Source organism: Nicotiana tomentosiformis, chromosome 11 (genome assembly GCF_000390325.3).
Source record: "Nicotiana tomentosiformis chromosome 11, ASM39032v3, whole genome shotgun sequence".
Classification (NCBI taxonomy): Eukaryota; Viridiplantae; Streptophyta; class Magnoliopsida; order Solanales; family Solanaceae; genus Nicotiana; species Nicotiana tomentosiformis.
In genome coordinates, this window is record NC_090822.1 from 97,245,699 (window position 1) to 97,269,035 (window position 23,337).

Sequence of the window (23,337 nt, forward strand, 5' to 3'; positions counted from 1 at the left end):
GCTTCAGTAAATCCTTTGCCTAGGAGTTTTCCTTTGTTGGAACCTTTTTCTCTCATCTTCTTCAGTTTCTCTTTTTCATCTCATTTTTTTCCTCCGCTCAATTTCTCTCATTGGGCAGTCCTTGACCATATGATTTAGCTTGCCACACTTGTAGCACCCATCATAGTTAGCTTTGTCGATCTGTTTGGGCTTACTACTGGTCTCTCTCTTGGATGCACTTTTGGAATTCTTCATGAACATCTTGAACTTGGCAAACATTGCTAGACCATGATCATCATAGTCAGATTCATCATCCTCAGTATCTTTAAGAACCAAGGCCTTATCCTTCTTTGGTTCTTCCTTGTACAGTTATATCTTTCTCATTTCATGAGTTTTTAAGTTTCCAACCAACTCATCATGTGAGATTTTGTCCAATTCCTTGGCTTCCTGGATTGTAGTGACTTTTGATTCTAATGAAGCTGGAAGGATTTTTAGAACTTTGCTAACCAACTCTTCTGAGGTAAACACCTTTCCAAGTGATTTCAGTTCATTGATTATTATAGTGAACCTAGTCATCATATCCTGGATGGGCTCAGATTCCATCATGGAGAAGGGCTCATAGTTTCTCATGAGTGGCTCAATCCTTGATCTCTTTACTTAGTTTGTTCCTTCATGAGCAGTTAGGAGTGCATCCCATATCTGACTCGCATTAGAGCACACAAAAATTTTATTGTACTCATCAGAACCAAGTCCACAGATAAGGATTTTCTTAGCCTTTGCATTCTTCTCCATTATTTTGAAATATGCTTCCACAGACTCGGGGAGGTCCTTAGGAATCGTTTTATTTTGTGCATTTTGTTTATTAGAAATCAAAGGACCTTCGTTCACTATGGTCCATAGTTCATAGTCTTCAGCTGTGAGGAAGTCTTCCATTCTTGCTTTCTACCAACTGTAATATTTTAAATTGAATAGGGGTGGCCTGGTAGTTTATTGTCCTTCATTAAATCCGGGTGGATCACTCATCTTGCTTTCAAGATCTCTCTAGGTGTTAGCCGTGTAAATGAGAGAACCATCTATGATACCAATTGTTAGTTTGAGTGCCCGTATGGATTACTATAGAACTTAGTTCTTTACCGTGGTCCTTAAGCGTAAAGTAAACAAGCAATAAAATGAACACACCGATTTTTACGTGAAAAATCACCCGGCTCAAAAGGTGCAAAAACCACTACCTACCACGTAGGATTTTCAACTCCAACTCCCCTAGAACAATGAGCCAAAATGTATCAATTGCAAGACTGTAGTTAAATACTCTTCAGTACTCATACTTATCCTATTTGATTCATAAGTTACTCTAACTTGTAAAGCAAAATACTCACTCCAACTCACTAATTGTTTATGACACTTGATTATAACTCAATTTCCTAAAATACATTCACTAGACTGAATCAGGAAGAATACAAGGCAAGTAATCAACACAAGTAAAGGACTTATGACTCTTTAGTTGATGTGTAAAAGGATAGTTTAGAAGTCCAAAGTCAATCCTATTTAAAACACAACTTGAGATCTTCTAGGAGTCCTATTCATAGTCATCTTCCTCTTTGATAGGACTCATGTTGTTCCAAGGATTCCACAAGCTTTGGAACTTTTGTCTCTGGCTAAATTATCCGTATCTTCTTGAGCAACAACCCTTATCACTTATAATAGTCATCTTCCACCAAACTCGGATTTGGGTAACTTTGAGATAAAGTTATTGTCTTGAACAGACGTAAAAGTATCATGGAGCTGATTCTTTCTCCTGAGAAGCTAGTTCTTCTGAACAGTTAAACAACTATGTTGAGGACCTGGTTCTTTGAACATTTAGTCATATACTCAACAAATTCCTCATTTTTGATGATGACAAACATTGTACATAGCAGAACCAGGTAATCACATCAAAGAATCAGATAATCACAACAAGTACTATTCACAAACATGTTTGTTCACAACTCAGTCACAACCTTCTAACTTTAGCAGGAAATATATGTACGTTGACAAAAATCGTCAAAATCTTTTTCATCATTCCTCCAAGGGAAAATCCTTCATTATTTCTTGGGAAAAGGTCCAAATATGTTATTGAACTCTGCAAAATTAGTCATTGAAGCCCTCCGTTAATAGTACCAGTAGATTGTATCAAAGACGTCTTGATTATTTGACAGAGTTCTATTTATTCATACTAGAATCCTTTAAATTCCATGCATCGAAATAATTGAAACTTATTTATTGTTTAACTTAAAATTTGATTATTAAGCTAAATCAAGTATATTTATATAATAATGCCACAAGCAATGGATTCAATTCAATTAAGCTGGCTTTTGCCAATGAAAATAGATAAATGAGAGAAGACAGTGTAATAGCAATGAAGAAGAAGTAAAAGGAATTCTTATTAATGATTTTATGAAGAGTGTATGCAATTTATCGAGACATTCTCAAGGACGAATAATAACAATTTCTGTAACAATGTGAATTTATGTATTTGAATGGGGTACAATCGTGGGGGGAAATGAGTATTTATTGAGTAAATCTAGTATAATTGCCTCCTTACATCTCGCATGCCCGTTATAGTTGTTAAACCGAAAAACGGATATAGTTGAATTTGTATGTAGTTCTAAGGATACGTTGTATAACTTGACATAAATCATAAAAGAGAAGTAGAAATATCAAATATTGAGTGTAAATAATGAAGAATAAGCAAAATTGAAAGGAGAATGATTTATGAACAAGCAAGATGAAATAATATATGAAGCTCAAAAGGATAATCTTCCAATATGGGAATGTATCAACAATATTTTAGTTACAGTGTATAAATGACTTGATAGATCTTGGCCCCTTACAAAAATAATAGCCATCCCTCTTATCGTGGATAGATCCTAATTTAGATATAATTAAAAATACATAGTGGGGAACCTATGCTAAATTAGCTTTTTCCTAATTCCCGCCGAGATTCTCTCCCTTAGTGCGGCTGTAACGGCTCTTGTTTATGAGCTCGATATTGACCCGAGCTCGATATTGACTTGAGCTCGATTGTGACTCAGGGCCCGGTATTGATTCAGGCTTAGTATTGGTCAGTTTTTGGCTCTTAAGCTTGATAACGTCCCTTCGCATCATAGTTTGATTTTGGATTCGAGCTCGGTAATGACTTCGAGCTCGGTATTGATTGGTCCCTGAAACTGGAAGCTCGGTAACCTGGCTTCGGATCTTATCCCGATAGTATGAAGATGCTCTTCTGTCTATTATATTCCCATCTCGACCAGTCATACGAAAGTTGAAATCGATTTTTACCGTATACAGATAGTCCCCTAGTTTCTCGGGAAGGATGTAGCGAGAAAAGACGTGATTTTCCAACGGTACAATTAGATGTATATAAACGGTTGCATCGAGCCCGATCATGACGTACGTGATAGCTGTCCCGTCGATTTAGTTTACCAAGGCATTACATGCATGTTAGATGATGGTCGGCCACTGCTGATAGTGAATCGACGTTTCTCAATCAATAAATAGCCCGTTTTTTTTTTACCATTTATCACTTTTACATCTCCAATAAACCAATTCTCTAAACTCTTTCTCGTATCTTTTGAGTTCATCTGTAAGTCTATGATTTTTACTGCCAAAATCTTTCTTCTGTTATTTTCACTGCAAAACCTTTCTTTAAAACACCACATCTTTGTTATCTCCTTCTATTTTCGATCTTTAAATCCAAAATGGCAAAAATATCAAAAACAGTTCCTCAAAAAGAAAAATCTTCCTCTTCACAGCCTGCCGCCGAAAAAATACCGGTGGAGCCACGACCTGAGGAGTGTGTTCCCGGGCCGTGTGTTCTTACCTCCTCTTTTATGATCGACAAAGGCTCGTCGGTTCCCGGTCGATATGAGCCAGTATCGAGGTATATGTGTTCGATAACTGAGGGGAATCTTGAACATATAAAGAAGGACTTGAACTGGGAGAACAAAGAAGTGATAATCCCGTCTTTCGAAGAAGATAGTACTACTCATGTGAAAGGTTTTTTAAGTGTGTATACTTACCCTTTCATGTTAGGTCCCCTCGACCCTGTTATCATCGATTTTTGCCTTCAATACCAAATAACCCAAGGCCAAATCCATCCTTCTTTTTGGCGGATCGTTATTCTGATCCGTTTATTTGTGAACAAAATCGAGGGGATGCCTTTCATCCTCGACCACCTCATTAGATTGTACAGTCCCCGCCTTAATAAAATTTAAGCACTGGGCTACCAAGGTGCTGTTCTTGAGCATAGACGAGGACAAGGATCGAGGCTTGATGGGCAGGTTCGTTCGAGTGAAGACTTCGGACCTAATTTCGACTGAGAAGATGCCTTTTCCCGATGAATGGAACATGAAGCGTAAATGTAATTCTGCTGTTATCTCCTATTATTTTGCCTCTTCGTTTCTTTCTCACTGATATCCCCTTTTGTGATGCAGCGGTTCCTTGGATGCCTGGTGTAGTTCCTAACCTTAAGATCTGGGTACGTGACCTATCTTCGACCTCTACATACGCCGAGCGCTCGTAGCGTGATATGTCAAGGGGACAACGGGAGGCCATAAATCATGGCAAGACTCTTTCTCATGTCTTTGATTGTTCGAACGAAATGTTTTACATATACTTAATCAATTTTCTTGTGTGTAGTCCTGGGCAAAGATGCGATTTTAAGGCCCCCGTCTGGCGAGGAAGAGGCTTCGACCCCTGTTTCAAAACCGGCGAAGGATAATAAGAGAAAAAGGGCCTCTACTTCCGAAGATCCAAAACTGAAGACGAGGACGACTCGTTAGCCGAGGAAGAATATCATCCCTTTGATCGAAGAATCAGTTCAGCGTCTAAGGGATGAAGATGAGGAAGAAGAAAAAGATGACGGGTTTATACTGGTGCCCCGAGTGAAGAAAACCATTGATTCCCCAAAGTTAGCTGGATCGATGGTAGTTTATGAGGCTCTTCCTCGAATTGAGGGGATATCGGAGAAAGTTTCAGGCAAAGTTCCCGAGTCGTTGGAGATCGAGGATGCCTTCCACCGAAGTAAACAAATGGTGCATATATATGAAGGGGACGGCCCTGATCCTCTTCGAACTGAAGAGAACGCCCCAAGTGACTCATTTGGGGAAGTAGTAATCGGAGACTCGCCCACTGTCCCTACTTTTCCCAAAGGCCAATTCGGGAGGCCCAAACTTTGGGGGCCTTTGAGGTAGACGAGTCTCATGAGGGAGAGGACCCTTTTCAGGGTCTTTTTACCGGTATCGAGGATGTTGCCGGCCCTAGTGATGCATCGGGTCTTTTTAATGAAGTGCAAGAGGCTCTAAATCGGGTAAGCCTTAACTCACTTTGTTGGTACCGGCTTCATGTTTGTTTTTCTTTTCTATCTGCTTTTCTTCTTTCTTCGTAGGGCACAACGGTTTATCGAGAAGTATGTTCTCGGTCTTGAGTTGAGTTGCATCGGTACGAGGGCAACCTCCGACGGGTCATGGAGGAAAGGAACGCTCTTAGACTCCTCTTCGGGGAAAAGGAAGAGGAAATCAAGGACCTCCGAGTTGAGTTGGCCAAGTCTCACCAAGATTAGACCTATCTGACCGAGCACATAATGATAATATTAAAAATCCAAGGGCTTGATACTAGAATGATGGCTAATATTTCGGTCTCACAGCTATATCAGAAGCTTAAGATGATCGAGAAGCTCCGTGAGGAGATCGATGTGATAAAGGCAGTGTCCTTGGAGTGGAAAGAAGGTATGGACCGCTTTGCTGCAGAGAAAGAGGCTACTCGAGCCCAATTATTATCGGCCGAAGGTCAACTTCAAGGACTGGATGGAAAAAGCTTGGTTCAAGCAAGAAAAATAGAGGAGAAATCTTACGAGAGTTGTGGAATGCTTTTGAAAGCTCGGTTCAAGGCAAAAAAAGGCTGATGCGGATGCATTTGTGGCCGTTTATCAGGCCAATGCTGAAGCCGCCCGGGTACAAGCAAGAGAGGCAGCTGAGACCGCTAAAACTCCAGTATATTGGGTTGTTGAACTTGCAAAATGCCAATCTCAAAGGGAAACCCTCGAGGTGATCCATGCTCGAGGCTTCGATCTTACCGAAGAGATAAAAAATTCTAAAGAGCTTGAAGCCGATGTTGGAGCCTTGGCTTCCGATGATGATGATGACGATGATGATGATGGGAGCAAGAGTGGGTCTGAGAGTAGGGAGGAGCCCGATGGAGAAGAGACTGCCCCCAGAGTTAATTAGGATTTTTCCTATTTTGATTTTTCGTGTATGGTCATGATAGGATTGATATTGAGGCCTTATGCAATTTGATCGAATTCGGACCTTGTAGTCTTTATAACCGAGTGAGTGCTTGCTCGAACTCAAAGTAAGAGTGGCCCTTAGGCTTTATGGTCGGGTGACTGTTTTGCTCGAACTCCAAATAATTGTTAGCCCTTTGGCTTTATGGTCGAGTGAGTGCTTTGCTCGAACTCGGAATAATTGTTAGCCTTTAGGCTTTATGGTCGAGTGAGTGTTTTGCTCGAACTCGGAATAATTATTAGCCGTTAGGCTTAGTAGTCGAGTAAGTGATTGCTCGAACTCGAAGTAAGAGTAGCCCTTGGGCTTTATTGGTCGAGTTAGTGATTTCTCGAACTCGAAGTAAGGTAGCCCGTAGGCTTAATAGTCGAGTGAGTGATTGCTTGAACTCGAAGTAAGGTAGATCGTAGGCTTAATGGTCGAGTGAGTGATTGCTCGAACTCGAAGTAAGGTAGCTCATAGGCTTAATAGTCGAGTGAGTGATTGCTCAAACTTGAAGTAAGGTAACTCTTAGGCTTAATAGTCGAGTGAGTGATTGCTCGAACTCGAAGAAACGTAGCCCGTGTGCTTTATAGTCGAGTGAGTGATTGATCGAACTCGAAGTAAGGTAGCCCGTAGGCTTAATAGTCAAGTGAGTGATTGCTCGAACTCGAAGTAAGGTAGACCATAGGCTTAATAGTCGAGTGAGTGATTGCTCGAACTCGAAGTAAGGTAGCCCGTAGGCTTAATAGTCGAGTGAGTGATTGCTCGAACTCGAAGTAATGTACCCCGCAAGCTTTATAGTCGAGTGAGTGATTGCTTAAACTCGAAGTAAGGTAGCCAGTAGGCTTAATAGTCGAGTGAGTGATTGCTCGAACTCGAAGTAAGGTAGACCGTAAGCTTAATAGTCGAGTGAGTGATTGCTCAAACCCGAAGTAATGTAGCATGTAGGCTTTATAGTCGAGTGAGTGATTGCTCGAACTCGAAGTAAGGTAGCCCGTAGGAGTAATAGTCGAGTAAGTGATTGCTCGCACTCTAAGTAAGGTAGCCTGTAGGCTTAATACTCGAGTGAGTGATTGCTCGAGCTCGAAGTACTGAAGCCTGTAGGCTTTATAGTCGAGTGAGTGATTGCTCGAACTCAAAGTAAGGTGACTCGTAGGCTTAGTAGTCGAGTGAGTGATCGTTCGAACTTGAAGTAATGTAGCCTGTAGGCTTTATTGTCGAGTGAGTGATTGATCGAACCCTAAGTAAGGTAGCCCGTAGGCTTAATAATCGAGCGAGTGATTGCTCGAACTCGAAGTAATATAGCCCGTAGGCTTTATTGAGCTTGATCTCGTTGATATTTTAGTTGGCAGTCCCCGATTTATGGGGTAAGTTTTTCAAACTCCTTCGGTCGTGGTCGGCCCTTAAGCCTGTTTGAATCATGAAGTAAAACGAACTTTCCAAAATATGAGATATCGGTAAAGAAAAAGTTTCTCTTTATAAATCATTATACATGTGTTTGTGTTTTGTGCCAGGATTCGATCAAAAACTATGTGGGCATGGTTTGTTTTGACCATTTGGCCCTACACTTTTTCTTATTGAGACCCTGTTTGACATGGAGTAACTTTCTTGTATCGAACTTGATTTATTCGATGGCAATGCCCCCTAGTATTCTAGGTTGATTGTAAAGAGGCCTCAAATACTGTTGAATTGTACTAAGTTAGCACGATCAATGGGGTCCTCATTAAAAATCTTGCCGAAAAACCCATTTGGGATAAAAGCCGGTCCAAAGAAAAAAGAGTGCAACACGTGCTTTTAAGCCTAAGGCTTCATGTTGAATAATTCATCTATGTTCCTGGTCGTACTCCTGCAAGGGTTAGTTTCGAAATATAAACGAGCATGGGAGGGTCGTACCTTAGCAGTAGTATCGTTTTAGGTGCGACACGTTCCAATTGCTTGGTAGTTGTTTGCTGTTTATAACACCGAACTTGTAGGATCCTTTTCCGACGATTTTGAGTACCTGATACGGTCCTTCCCAGTTCGGATCCAGTTTTCCTTCATTTGGATTTCAGGTATTGAGGGTGACTTTCCTTAGCACTAAGTCCCCGATTTTAAAATGGCGAAGATTGGTTCTTCGATTATAGTATCTTTTGATCCGTTATTTTTGGGCGACCAATCGGTATAACTTGATATAAACCGTAAAAGGGAAGTAGAAATATCAAATATTGACTGTAAAGAATGAAGAATAAGCAAATTTGAAAGGGGGTTGATTTATGAACAAGCAAGATGAAATAATGTATGAAGCTCAAAAGGATAATCTTCCAATATGAGAATGTATCAACAATATTTTAGTTACAGTGTATGAATGACTTGATAGATCTTGACCCCTTACATAAATAATAGTCATCCCTCTTATAGTGGAGGGATCATACTTTAGATATAATTAAAAATACATAGTGGGGAACCCTATGCTAAATCAACTTTTTCCTAATTCCCGCCGATCTCTCCCTTAGTGCGGTTGTAACGGTTCTTGTCTATGAGCTCGATATTGAATCGAGCTCGATATTGACTTGAGCTCGATTTTGACTCAGGATCCGGTATTAATTCGGGTTCGGTATTGGTCGGTCTTTGGCTCTTAAGCTCGATAACGTCGCTTCGAATCATAGTTCGATTTTGGATTCGAGCTCGGTAATGACTTCGGGGTCGGTATTGATCGGTCCCTGAAATTGGAAGCTCTGTAACCTGGCTTCGGATCTCATCCTGATAGTATGAAGACGCTATTCGGTCTATTATATTCCCATCTCGACTAGTCGTATGAAGGCCGAAATCGATATTTACCGTATACAATAGCATTATCGGTTCATCCCGTGTGTTACGCCTGGTGGATTTGTAACTACCAAGGAATTAATGCCAAATCCCAGATATTTCGAAATTTTGTGAACTTGCAAATCGTATTTTTTAGACACTGATAATTATCTGGATGGTCTCCCCCGAAGTAATAGTGTCTGATCATGGTAAGCTCAATCCAGGATATACTTCTGAATCGATACTTCGGTTCTTTAATCAAAGTTGATCTGTCCGATTCGAAGCTAACTAGGAAATACTTGTCACGTGTCGATTATTGTGCTTGCCACGTGTTACGACAGTATTTTTACTAATACAATGTATCCTCCTCATTTTTACCCGTTGACTAGGTCTTTCCCCCTTAGTCCCTTTCTTGTAAGGTTCATGGACAGTTTGATGTTTGCTGTAACGTGTCTATCTTTCTAATTATTGATTAACAGAAAACTGTTTTGGTACTTTAACCCCTATCATTAGGAACTCATGTGATTGGACCAACAATACTGATTTTAAAAATGTCCCGAACAAATTTTTAGTATTTTTCTTTCTTTCTAAAGTATGATGCAGAGTACTATCATGGCAATAGTAATGAGAATAGTTGAATGTCCCAACTCATTAATTCCAGTGGGCAAATTAATTAACTGTATATATAATTGCCTCTTATCCCTTACCATGAACGCATCCAGAGGCGGATGTAGCTTGCTGTCTACGGATTCAACTGAACCCATAACTTTTGACGCGGAATAAATATTTGTATGTAAAAATTTATTAAAATTATAAAAATAATAGATATAATTTTAAAAATATAATGGGAATATTAAAAATCTTAAAATTAAACTCATAGAATTTAAATCTTGAATCCGCCTCTGAACGCATTGCATTGGTTACATAAGTGCATATAGAATAAATGATTTCCCCCTAAATTTCAGTGGGCAAAAGGAATTCATTTTTTTTTTTTTTTTTTGCTTTATTAGAAAGTATTCATCAAATGGGAAAATTCACTTGTTCAAGTCATACATACCAAGCATTATCGCTCTTAGAACCTTCTTTTCTTTCCTACATTTGTTATTTTTGGACTTCTTCTAAATCTGTTCAACGAATGTCAGATTGATGTGATTATATTATAATGAACGTAAATATTGAAAATTTAGTTGAGATGGCGCATTACCAAATCGTAAAGTATAATGCAATAAACTGAAAACCAGAAATAAAAAAAGATCAAATCACATGTACTATATGTTTATTAATTGATTGAAAGGCACCCATTTTCATACTAATTCAACTCCTATGAGGCTATGACTTGGGGATCATGTGATTGAAGGTCAACGTTAGACCGTTGACAACTTCAAAGTCCATCATATATTCTAGTACCTATATACACTCCTATGTCTAAGGGTGTTTATCGGGCAAATATTTACGCTTAACGTTTCTGCTTATCGGTTATCAATTTGTAAATATAATAATTTGCTAGCTAATCAATAAGACATCGGGCAGATTGGTATTAGATTAGAAATTATCGGACGATTTATCGACTAAATCAAATAGACAATAAAAAAATGTAGATAACTAGAGATAAGGAAATATTTAGGTCCAAATTTATTTATATAATGTATTCTAATCCACGTGACATGCAATATCCAGTACAATGGAGAGGAAATAAGTATATGGTATGGATAAAAATAATTGACAACTCAATTGAATGATTTTTTTTTACGAGGAAAACAAGTTAGTTAACTAATGCACAAACAAATCTCATTCTTATCTCATAGACAAGTCCATGTGACACGTAATCCATGTCTGACCAAATCCATGTTTGAACTTTGAAGAGCTGACTATTGAGGGAGATAACTGCTGCAAGTGTTGAATTGAGAAATTAGAGATTTAGTGTTTCAAGTAGTACTTTATATACATAGAGATAAAAGTATAAATATAAAAATTCTTAACGGGTTAATGGTTTATCCAATAAGAAAATTGAGTAATCCGCCCCTAAATTAATCGTTAAATATAATATTTCAATCGTTTCACCAACTATTACCTTGATAACCCGATACCAATAAGCAAATTTTGTAGTTTGATTAACGGTTATGGTTCGATTTTGAACAACCCTACATATGTCTTAGCAGGTGTTAAGGATAAGGCAAAAGGTCGCACTTCTGATTTAACCTTTATATAATTAATTAATATAACATCTGATTCTTTGGTATAACTAATGCAATATTTTATTTCAGAATTAAACATAGGGAGTATTAAACCGGTGTAACTTATGTAGTTCGTTTTCTTTTACATGGTGATAGAAAATAAAATAATAATATATGTATTAGCAATATATTTACAAGAGAGTGTATCAAGATTGTATTACTAAAATTTGGCTTTGACACATGGATAGCTTATATTGCGTCACGATATTGTTTGGGATAGGTTTTATCCCAGGGTTAAACAAGCGACATAACTCTATCCTCACGTGAAATATTTCTCACTCGATACACTACTAGAAACATAATATTTTCCACGGAAAAATTGTTAGTGGCAATTCCCACCGAAATTCAATGGGAAAAGTAAAATTTCTTTTCCACGAACAAAAAATAACGCTTCCCATTGACTATCCGGGGGAACATTTTTGCGCAAAAATATGCGTAATTTATTTCCCTCTGATCCAGTCGGAAAAGTCATTAAAAAAATAATTATATAAAACTAAAAATATTTCCCAGGGAAAATAAAAAAAGATGTTTTCAAATATTCCCACACTACTAAAATTAGCTGATTTGCGACTGAAAATTTCTGACTCATTCGGTCGAATTTTCAAAAATAATATTTGTTATATTTTTTAAAATTCTTTCAACTATTTTTCCGACAACATTAGTCGCAACGTTTGGCGCAAAGATTCGGGATAAAACATTACGACGAATTCAGTCGAAAACTTAAAGTCAAACGATTTTATTTGACCATTTTCGTCCATTTCGGTCGCAATATTTTTTAAACGTTGGTCAAAGTATTTTTTTAAAGTTGCGACTGAAACGGTCGCTAGTTTTGCAACGGAATCATTCGCAGATCCTTTTTAAAACCCCCAGTCCCGCCCCCATCTCTTTCTTCTTCTCTTTTCATTCTTTCTTCTCTCTCTTTCCTCCATTGAGAGCCCAGACCCCCCAGCCCGCTGCTCGCCGGAAAAGGTAAGTGACTTCTTCCCTCTTCTTCCCCAATATCTGCCCCCTTCCCTCACCCCTTCATTTTACCCAACCTCCCCTCCCATTGTTCCCATCTTGTTATAGAAGACTATAATATTTTAGAATTTATTTAGGAATCTAAATTTTTTGTTGAAAATCACATTAGGAATCCATAGAAAATCACATTTCGAGAATTTACATTAGAAATCTTGCCTCTAGGTTTTAGATACTTTTTAGTTCTCTAATTGAATTAAATTTGATATTAATTTAGAGTTTTCATAGATGTTTATTTAGAATTGCCATAGATGTAATAATATTTAAGCTTGAAACTAAATTCACTTTTGAAATTGCGGTTAGTACCTATATGTGATTTTAACAATTTTGAAGTTCATGTATATGTGGAATTGTTAACGTTAGTAAAGAATAATTTAGAATTGTATTAATTAGTTATAATTTAAAGCCTTACTTTTAAGTATAAGAAGTTAAGCTTATTATCGCTTCCTAATTTATTAAATGGACTAATGTCACGACCCAAAACCTAACCCGTCGTGATGGCGCCTATCTTGATAATAGGCATGAAAAACGGGGGTAAATCCCCCAAAAAAAAATATAAGTGCAGAAACATAACATGACATCGGGGTGTCACTAAGTCATGAGCATCTAGATATCCAGTATAATAAAAACAGTGTCTAAGTATCAATACAGAAAAAAAATATAGAATGAGAGACAAGGTCTACGGATGCCAGCAGCTACCTCGTAATCTCCGGTACTCGATCGCGCACGAACGCAATGACCTCCGTGATCAAACACACCCGAATCTGCACATGAAGCGCAGGGTGTAACATGAGTACAACCAACTCAGCAAGTAACAAAAATAAATAAGGAACTGAGAAGGTAGTGACGAGCTATACAAATACAGTTCATTTTTAATAATTCCAGCAAAGAATATACATGCTTTCAAATCCGGCAGTTCAAATCAATTCAGTTTTATACAGTTAAAGTGCAGGTAAATCCGGATAAAGAATCATTCCGAAATTTTACGACAATGACAAATAGCAACTAAGTGCATCAACAAATGAAAAAGCAAGTACAACCTCTCAGGGCAACAGTCACTCAACTCGTCACAATAGCTCAATCACTCGGCTCTCAGCCCTCAGTACTCACACTCAATAGGTACCTGCACTCACTGGGGGTGTACAGACTCCGGAGGGGCTACTTCAGCCCAAGCACTATATCGTTGCGGCGTGCAGCCCGATCCCATTATATATAAATAGTCATAAGGCTCGTTGCGTCGGGCAACCCGATCCATATATATATACAACCCTAAGGCTCGTTGCGGCGTGTAACCCGATCCGTATCATACAACCCTCAGGCTCATTGCGGCGTAAAAACCCGATCCATAAATATACCTACAGCTCACAACTCAGCACTCAGGCCCTAACTCAGTTACCAACCTCTCTAGTCTCTCGGGCTCTCAGAAATCATAAAGATCAGCCTAACAAAAATAACATAGTGTATCAACAAGAATAAAGAAGAGACTGAGATATGATGCGCAAGTAAAACCATGACTGAGTACAAGATAGCAATTAGCAAATAATTCAACAAATACGCAACCTCTGCGGGTCCCAACTGTGCCATTACGTAGCCTAAGCATGATTTTTAACATGATTTGCAGTCAAATTTCTATAACACAGAGAGAGCATATAGCTAACAACAAGCTATCCAACTTTATAGTTCCACGAAATGGACTAAGTCACAATTCCTACGGTGCACGCCCACAAGCCCGTCACCTAGCATGTGCGTCACCTCCAAATCAATCACATATCGCATAATTCGGGGTTTCATACGCTCAAGACAAGATTTAAAACTGTTACTTACCTCAAGCCACTCAAAAATCCTACTCTGCAATGCCTTTTCCCCTCGAATCAATCTCCACACGCCCCGAATCTAACCACAAGCAGTACGATTAAATTAATATAGGCTAAAACCCGGCCCCCAGTCCCACGTCTCGAAATCCGATAAAAGTCACAAAATATGAACACCCATCTACTCACGAGTCCAACCATACAAGAATTACTCGAATCTAACCTCAAATCACCTTCCAAAACTCAAAATTTTAGCCTATGAAGTTTCTACCATATTTCCCCAAATTTACAACTCAAATGCCTAATTAGATGACGAAAGTAGCAATAGATTCATGAAATATAGTCCAATCTGAGTTAGAATCACTTACCCAATAATATTCTTGAAGAAACCTCAAAATATCGTCTCACACTGAACTCTCAAAGTCCCAAAATCGAAATGAGAATCAAACCCTCGAAATCCCATTTTCTGCCCAGTTCTTCCGCATCTGCGGACCCACTGTCGTACCTGCGATGCCGCATCTGCGGAATTTCCCTCGCAGCTGCAGAAATGACTAAAGGGACTGGGTCTGCATTTGTGAGCAATTGGTCGCACCTGCGGACAAAGGTCCGCTTCTGCGATCCTCCCCTCCATCTCACTCTCCGCATTTGCGGAACCTCAAGTGCATCTGCGGGTTCAATTCCCGCTTTTTCCCCTGGCCATCTCCTCAATTCCCGCTTTTTCTCTTGGCCTAATGCACGTGCGTTCTCGCACTTGCGTCCACCCACCGCATGTGCGATTATACCATAAGCCTCAACGCTTCAGCAATTTGCCTAAGTCCAATTTCAACCCGTTAAGCATCCGAAACACACCCGAGGCTCCCAGGACCTCAACCCAACATACCAACTAGTCCTATAACATCATACGAACTTAGTCGAGTCCTCAAATCATATCAAACAACGTTAAAAATACGGATTACACCCGGATTCAAGTCTAATGAACTTCTAAAGTTCCAAATTCCACAAGCGACACTGAAACCTACCAAACCACGTCCAATTGACCTCAAACTTTGCACACAAGTCATATTCCACATTACAGACCTATTCAAACTTCTGGAATCGAAATCCAACCCCAATATCAAAAAGTCAACCCCCATGTCAAACTTTCCAAAAATTTGACTTTCGTCATTTCAAGACTAAATTAGCTACAAACCTCAAATTCACAGTCTGGATACACTCCTAAGTCAAAATCACCCAACGGAGTAAACAAAACCAACGAAACTCCATTCCGAAGTCGTCTTCACACACTTCCGACTACGGTCAAAATCCTGAGACTTAAGCTTCCATTTTAGGGACTAAGTCTCCTAAAACACTCTGAAACCAAAAATAAGACCTCTCGGCAAGTCACATAAGTAGAAACAGATACGGATAAAATAGTAAATAGGAGATCAGGGAAAATACAGTCAAAACGACCGGCCGGGTCATTACAACTAATATTAAATTTAAAACTTAATAATTGCTACATTAAAAGGAATTTGTAGATTTGGCAAATTATTGGCCATGTGTGGTCTTTATGAACATATAAGAAGCTATTTAAATTTAATTTATATTTTGAAAGATTTATATAACATAGAATAAGGATAAATATAAGATTTTGAGTGTTAATAAATTTTAATTTAAAAGAATATAATACTTTAAAAAACTGAACCTTCGAATTGGCGTAACCTATTAATTACTTTAAATAAACTAAATAATTTTAAATATCTTAAAATTTCAAGTTTTTTTTATTTGTGTAGATGGCATCTGTGCATCGTAGGTGGATGTATAATAGGAAATATCCTAATCGTGTGAGGTTAAGGGATGGATTTAAAGAAGGTGTTGCTGGATTTATTGCTAAAGCATGGGCACTTGATGATTTTCGCATTGAAGGAACGATCAGATGCCCTTGTGTGAAATGCAAGTGTGTTAAGTTATTGGGAGAAGATATTGTTACATGTCATCTTTTTAAAAAGGGATTTATGGAAAATTATTATGTATGGACTGCTCATGGGGAGAATATTGATAGCGTAAATGATGGTGATTTTCATAATTCTTTTGGTGGAAAGGAGGGTAGTCCCGTAGTGGATAATAATGTCAAAAATTCTAGATTCAATGACATGATGATGGATGCCTTTGAGATGTTCCCGGGAGCTCAATCTGAACCAAATGATTAGGTTGGGATTATGCGGTGATAGATTCACTCCATTTGCAGTCTCTACTGCACCATATTCATGTTGGCTGGTGTTTGTTACGCCGTATAATCTTCCACCTGAGTTATGTATGACAAGTCCATATTTGTTTCTAACTTGTATTGTTCCAGGTCCACGCAATCCAAAAAGGTTGATTGATATTTATATGCAACCTTTGATTGATGAGTTGAAGTTATTTTGACATCAAGGTGCGGAAACAAATGATGTATCATTAAGCAAAACTTCAGATTGTGTGCTGCTTTGATGTGGACTGTAAATGATTTTCTTGCTTATGGAATGATGTCCAGGTGGTCAACTGCCGGAAAGTTAGCTTGCCCGATTTGTATCGAAGATAAAAAGGCATTCACACTTAAACATGGAGGTAAGAACACATAGTTTGACTGCCATCGTCGCTTCTTGCAAATGGATCATGAGTTCAGGAGAAATACTAGTGCGTTTATGAATAACAAAACTGATTATGATGAGCCACCATCTGTCTTGTCTCCAGAAGAGATTTGGAACAGAGTTAGGGATCTGCCTAAGGTAACATAGTATCCCTTGGCTAATAAGATATCTGGTTATGGTGTTACACACAACTGGAAGGATGGATCGAACCGCGTGCTTCAGAGACATTTGTATGATCCCAACACCAAAACTATATTATTTTTCCTTCTTGGTTTATTTTATATATATAACATGTATTATTTTTATTTCAGGATAAGTATCATATTGATCTTAATGCATGGCGATAAACTCAGCCTAAAGGAACTCAGCCAGCCCCCAAGGATATGACTGCAATTTGGACACAAGTGGTCGGTGGCGTGAATAAAGGTATAAATATTATGTAATTATATATTTTGGTATTAATTTGAAAATTGCTTGTTTGTTTTCTTACTTCTTTTACTTTCTTTTCTTTTATTTCGCGTGAAAATATTAAATAAAGGTCGAGTCTATGGGATTGGGGTACAACCATCCTCCAGTCGTTCACCAGCAGCATTATTCAGTGGGGCATCGGTTTTCTAAGAAGATATGGAATCTATGCATCAAAAAGTGGACCAAATGTCGCAAGAATTTCAAGCAACTCAGGCTTTGATCCAAAAATTGTGAAAACAAAAGGCAAGAAAGGAGCTGCAATGGAGTACTCTGAGTCTGAGGAGGAGACTGATTCTGAATAGGCTATTTGAATGTTTTAGAGTTGAAGTTAGAGACAAGTTTGATAGTTGGTTGTTTGATTACTTGGTTGAATTGTTATAAATGATATTGTTCGTTTTGTAGTAAATATTGGATTTGGGATTGTTATATTAGATTTTTGGATTGTTATATTAGGTTTTTGGTTAATTGTTTGGTTGGCTGTTTTATTTGACAGTTGGTGTAATTAGAAATACAGCATGATTCTTCTTAAAATTGCCTAGATTTGCAACTGAATCAGTCGCAAATTTCACCATGAATTATCCAGATTTGCGACTAATTTAGTCGCAAATTGAAAATTTCTAACAAAATTTAATTAAGATTTACGACTGAATCAGTTGCACATAGAGAATTTCTGGAATTTTAAATTCAATATTTACGATTGTTTCAGTCGGAATAATTAATTAAAAACTAATTTTGTTTTTAAATTTTCTGACGAAATCGGTTGCAACTTTATATTTGTATTTGTTTATTTTATTTCTGGTCAGCGACTGAATCAGTCGCAAAAGTAGTGACTGATTTGGTCGCAAATTGCTTAAAATTAAATGTCCCGTATTATTCAATTTGCGACTGAATCCGTCGCAAAATTTGGACTGATTATGTCGCAAATATATTGCGATCACGTGTTTTGCGACTGATACTTTTCAGTCGGAAATCCGTCGAAAAATACGATTTTCAACTGATTTGACGGCAGCAAATTTGCTATTTTTTAGTAGTGCCACAGATTCTGTGTGAACGAAAAATTTTAGTAGTGGAAAAGTTTATTATTATTCACATAACTTTTTAGTTTTCTCTAAGTCTATTTCGTATTTTTCCCTCTGTCTCTCCACTCCAGCGACGAATTCTTCACCTCACTCAATTTTCAGGTAACTCTCTCTCTCTCTCTCTCTCTCACTCACCCACTCCTTTTTTAATTTTGATTTTTCGAAACTTAGGTATTTTCTGCTATTTCAAATCCTAGGTTTGAAAAAATAAATTTGTTAAAAGATAATATTTAGTTGGTTTATTCTTGTTAGTTTGGTCTATTTTTCAAATTTATTTTTTTATATGGATTGGTGCTATGTATTTACAGGTTTTCTTCACAAACATGGAGAAATTAAAAATATTTTTAAGTTGCCCATGTCAAAATGAGGAATATTTTATTCTGTGAGATCTGTAAAATAATGTAGTCTTTATTTAAAAATAGCTACAGATTTAACAATGCAAGCATAATCCTGCTAGGACCGCAATCCTGTACGTAATTGGATGGATTATGTCCTTAGGTTGCCGGGTACAACGCAATGCACTCTTTCTATTTTATCTGTCTTGTTAGTTTTCCCCTTTTATGGGGTTTGACGATTATATTCTTTGGATGGCTAATTTTATACACTGCAAGAAGATTCTAAGTAATTACTTTGTAAATTTTGAGAATATTTTGTTCTTTAATTAGAAAGGACATCAAATTAGTTATGTTGTATGTGTGCAACTACTGCATTCTTGTATATCATGGACGGCTCAAAATATGAGTACAATTTCATGAACTTTAGGTGATTGTTGTTTTTCAGGGAAAAAAAAAAGAAAAAGAAAAAGAGTACTTACTAATAATTTTCAGAATTAAAGAGGGAAAATTAATGAGTTCATGGCTTATTTTATTAGGTGTTTGAATGTGTCTATTTGAAAATGATTTTATCATTTGAAATATTGTCTTAGCTTAACATTTTCATTTGATTTTCTTTGTTTATAGGTGCTTGGTTATTTAGAAGTTGAAGGTGATAGAATCTAATTGAAAGCCGATGCCAGTGGTGCCTATTAGTTGTATTATGTGTATTGATTTTTACAAAAGAGATGGTGTAGTATTTTTTTCCCATTAGAAGTATTGATACATTGTCTATATGTGAGTAAGTTTGATACATTAGATATTTTTGAAACATATTAAAATGATTAAGTCCAGCCAGACTGCTAAGCTTTTTATCTTTCTATGTGTTTCACTTTAAAGTTTGAGAAATAAAGATACGCATAAATTTTCTTTAATAAAGTTTACTTTTATAATAATTATATTTGTTTTACAAGATACTTTCAAACTAAGCTTAGAGGAGTTCATTCAAAATCAATCGATTGATGATAATTATGGAATACTTGTCACTAGTGATGTTAAAAGTCTCAAGTCTCATATAAACCCACTCTTAGCATCTGGTGCATTTGATGTGCCCTGTTCTCCAGCATCTGATGATAACTAAGGACTAGTTTCTTTTATTAGTTTGTCTTGGATGGTAGCTGGATGTTGAATATTGAATGCAAGATTTTTTGAGTTTTTGTTCTACTTTCTATTTAGTTGGATATTGTTTATGAAATGGATTGAATAAGGTGTTGTTTATGAAATGAATTGGATTGCATGTTGAATTTGGTATTTGAATGCTTAATTGTATTTATTCTTGTATTGTTGGTTGCACTTTTCTGTTTGGTAGGTGGTGTAGTTCTAAAAATAAATTTGGCCATAAAAATATTTTTCAGATTTCCCACGGACTTTCCACCGACTCCGTGGGAATTTTGTGCATATTGTTTCCAGAATTTTAATATTTTCCACTGATTTTCATGGGAATGTTCATATGCTTATTTTCAGGTTATGAATATTTCCCACTGCCTCCATGTGAAAAATAAAAAGAAATATCTAAAGTATTTTTAATACATCCCACAGATTCAGTGGGAAACTTAAAAAAATTAAATCATTATATTATCTTACTTTACCAATGACGTTCGTGGGAAACTACACTATGTGATCCCACCAAATTCTCGTGAAGCCCTCAGTGAGAAACTCCCTGGGAATTACCCACGAATGTCCTGGGAAACTATTTTCCCACCAGCCATATTCCCACTGAGCATCTCCTCTGGGAATATCGTGGGAATATTGAAATTTCACATAAATTTTTCACCAATTCTTCCGTGGGAAAAGTCTGTATTTCTAGTAGTGCGTAACTCTTTTCTGGGGGAGGCGGGAACAATGACTTGGTGAATCACTCTAAAGTCAGTTATGGGGATCCATTGATGAAGCAACAACTCGGGGTCTGACTTGGCCTTCAACTGACTCTAAGATATTAGGGATCCACTTACATCCACTATACGCTAGATACTTCTCCCACAACCGGCAAGTATCTCGCTGATTGCTAACCACCCAGAGCGACATACTGAAGTGGGAATGAGCATGTGAATGTCAGACCCAGGCTATAGATACCTCCACTTCCCTCGTTTGTAATTCATTTAGAGACGACCAAACTTACTCATTACTAAAGGCTATTGTATTTCTTGCATGGCAATCGATCTTTACTTTGCAAGCACTTTAGCTCATAACGAAGCTCAATAAAATCATTCTTTCTTTTGGTTGTCTATTTAATGACTTTATTTATTGCTCATTTAGTTTAATCCTGCGATTCATTCGATTAAGTTTTGATTCGAACCGATTTCTAGTGACCTCATAAAATATAAATTCAATAGTTTTATTCTAGAACTGTTTTTGGGTCAAGTAATAAAGATATGCTAAAAGAATTAACAACACAATTGAAAGAAAAATTATTTTCTACGAGAAAAACATGTTAGTTAACTAATGCACAAACAAATCTCCTTCTTATCTCATAGAAAAGTCCATGTGACATGTAATCCATGTATGACCAAATCCATATTTGAACTTTGAAGAGGTGACTATTGAGGGAGATAATTGCTGCTAGTGTTGAATTGAGAAATAAGGGATTTAGTGTTTCAAGTAGTACTTTATATACATAGAGATAAAAGTATAAATGTAAAAATTCTTAACATTTTAACGGTTTATCCGAAAAGAAAATTGAGTAATCCGCCCCCAAAATCGAACGAGAATCTTCTAGGGAAAAACTCTTATGCTAACATGATTACATCTCCATCAAGTTCATCTCTGAATTCCTTCCGTTAAGAGAAAGAAAGTGATAGCAAGACAGACAACCCATAATGGTATGCCTGCTATGGTATCATGGTTGAATCGTGTAAGTTCACTATTGTGGGTAGGTTTTTTAGACCTCGCCCGCAAATTGACCGAATTAGGTCTAGATTCAAAGAAATTATTTTTCTAAAGGGGTCAGTTAGAATTTGGGTTTTTGATAACCATAATATTTTTATTGACCTGTTTAATGAGGATGATTGGAAAACTGTTTGGTTCAGTCGGGTTATTAAAATCGATGGGATGCAGATGTGATTGCAAAAATAGTCTCCAGACTTCAAACCAGAAGAAGGTTTACCAGTTTCCCCTGCATGGGTGCTACTTTCAAGTTTACCCTTCCATATGCATGATTGGCACTATATAAAGCAACTTTTGAGCTCAGTTGGTACTCCATTAGCCCTTGATGCTGCTACGATAGGGTGAACAAGACCAAGTACGGCCAAAATTTGAGTCGAAGCCGATCTACTTAAACCTCTGCCACAGAGTGTTTTGTTGGTCAAGAATATGAGGAATCTCTTTTCAAGGGCTACACGCAAAAATTGGAGTATGGAGGGGTTCCTAAATATTGTAAGCATTGTAGAAAGATAGGCCACTATATGATTAACTGCAGGGTTCTTGAAAAGAAGAAAACAGAACAAAAGGAAGAAGGTGATCAATAGTTTGGATAAATAAATACAATTGGAAAGTGTGATAGAAGCAAGCAAACAAGATGTCAATGATAACAGGGAGAATCACAACTCTCTAAGCTTGGAAAGTGATCAAAATCAGCAAAAAGAGAATAGTGAGGAAACTAAACCCGATACTACTAAAGACCTGAAGGTTAGCAAGAAGAAGAACAAGAGGAAAAAGACCAAAAAGATGTCGAAAAAGAAAAAGAAAGTGCTCTTCAAACCTGTTCAGAGCAGCATCAAAAGGAAAGAAACAACAGCCTCTATTGCCAAGCAGAATGATCACTCTAAGCAGGCAATAGAGGAGAGTATTTTTAGCCTGTTAATGATGGCAAAGTCCAACACCTAGATCAAGGCGGTGACATTGATCTCAACAACAATTATAGCATAACTAAGAAGGATGATCTTAACACAAAAGAGGAGCAACTAGCTCAGAACAACCCCAGGAAGAATAACAATCAGGAAGGAAGGATAGAGGAAAAAGATAATCTTGAACAATACTTTTGTGACTCTAACTCATCTACCATTCCTACTAAAATAAGAAACCAGCCTGGATTGCAGTTGGTTGTGGATCTATACGGGAACAAGGAAGATGGAGACAACTCTAAGTTGGTAGAAGATAATACTGACAATCTTCAAATGGTTGAACACTCTTACTATCAAAAGGGGGTGAGAAATGAGGACATTGACTCTCAAAATCACAATGAAGAAAAACAACATATGACAAGAAGAGGAAGAAGTGAAACCAGAAAAAGTGGCAAAAGGCACAGAAACAAGACTCAACCTTCAATGAGAAGGAGCCAAAAGGAGGATACCGCCCCTAATTGTTCTGATGATTAATGCTCTTTTCTGGATTATTAGGGGCATTAGATCCAAAAAAGCCATTCACAAGATGAAGAAATTGATTGATATTAACAATACTCAATTTGTGGCCATCTTTGAACCCTTTAGTACTAAGGAAAAAGTATATGGCTACAAAGATTCCTTGGCTATCAACATTGTTGTTTCAACAAAAATTGTCAAATTTGGTGTTTTTGGAATGCTTACAACCACACTAAAATCATCACAGACAGTGACCAATATATTACTATCATAATGTACAAAGTTATTGGAAAGTAAGACATTTGCATTACTGTTGTATATGCTAAATGTAGGTCTTATGATAGAAAGGACCTTTGGTATGCTCTAGAACATGGCAATCTGGTTGTGGATG

At 37.4% G+C, this 23,337-nt stretch overlaps 2 protein-coding genes across 2 annotated transcripts; one reads left to right on the forward strand and one right to left on the reverse strand.

Moving 5' to 3' along the window:
• Positions 1-75: 75 nt before the first annotated feature.
• LOC138901892 (uncharacterized) lies at positions 76-582 on the reverse strand. Its single transcript, XM_070189690.1, has 2 exons — positions 388-582; positions 76-339 (listed from the first exon to the last, which is right to left on the reverse strand). Exons 1-2 carry the CDS (start codon positions 580-582, stop codon positions 76-78), a joined length of 459 nt encoding a protein of 152 aa, XP_070045791.1.
• Positions 583-16,751: 16,169 nt separating this feature from the next.
• Positions 16,752-22,964, forward strand: LOC138901893 (uncharacterized). Its single transcript, XM_070189691.1, has 4 exons — positions 16,752-16,871; positions 19,240-19,264; positions 22,151-22,432; positions 22,474-22,964. The coding sequence occupies exons 1-4, from the start codon at positions 16,752-16,754 to the stop codon at positions 22,962-22,964; spliced, it is 918 nt and encodes a 305-aa protein (XP_070045792.1).
• Positions 22,965-23,337: the final 373 nt, after the last annotated feature.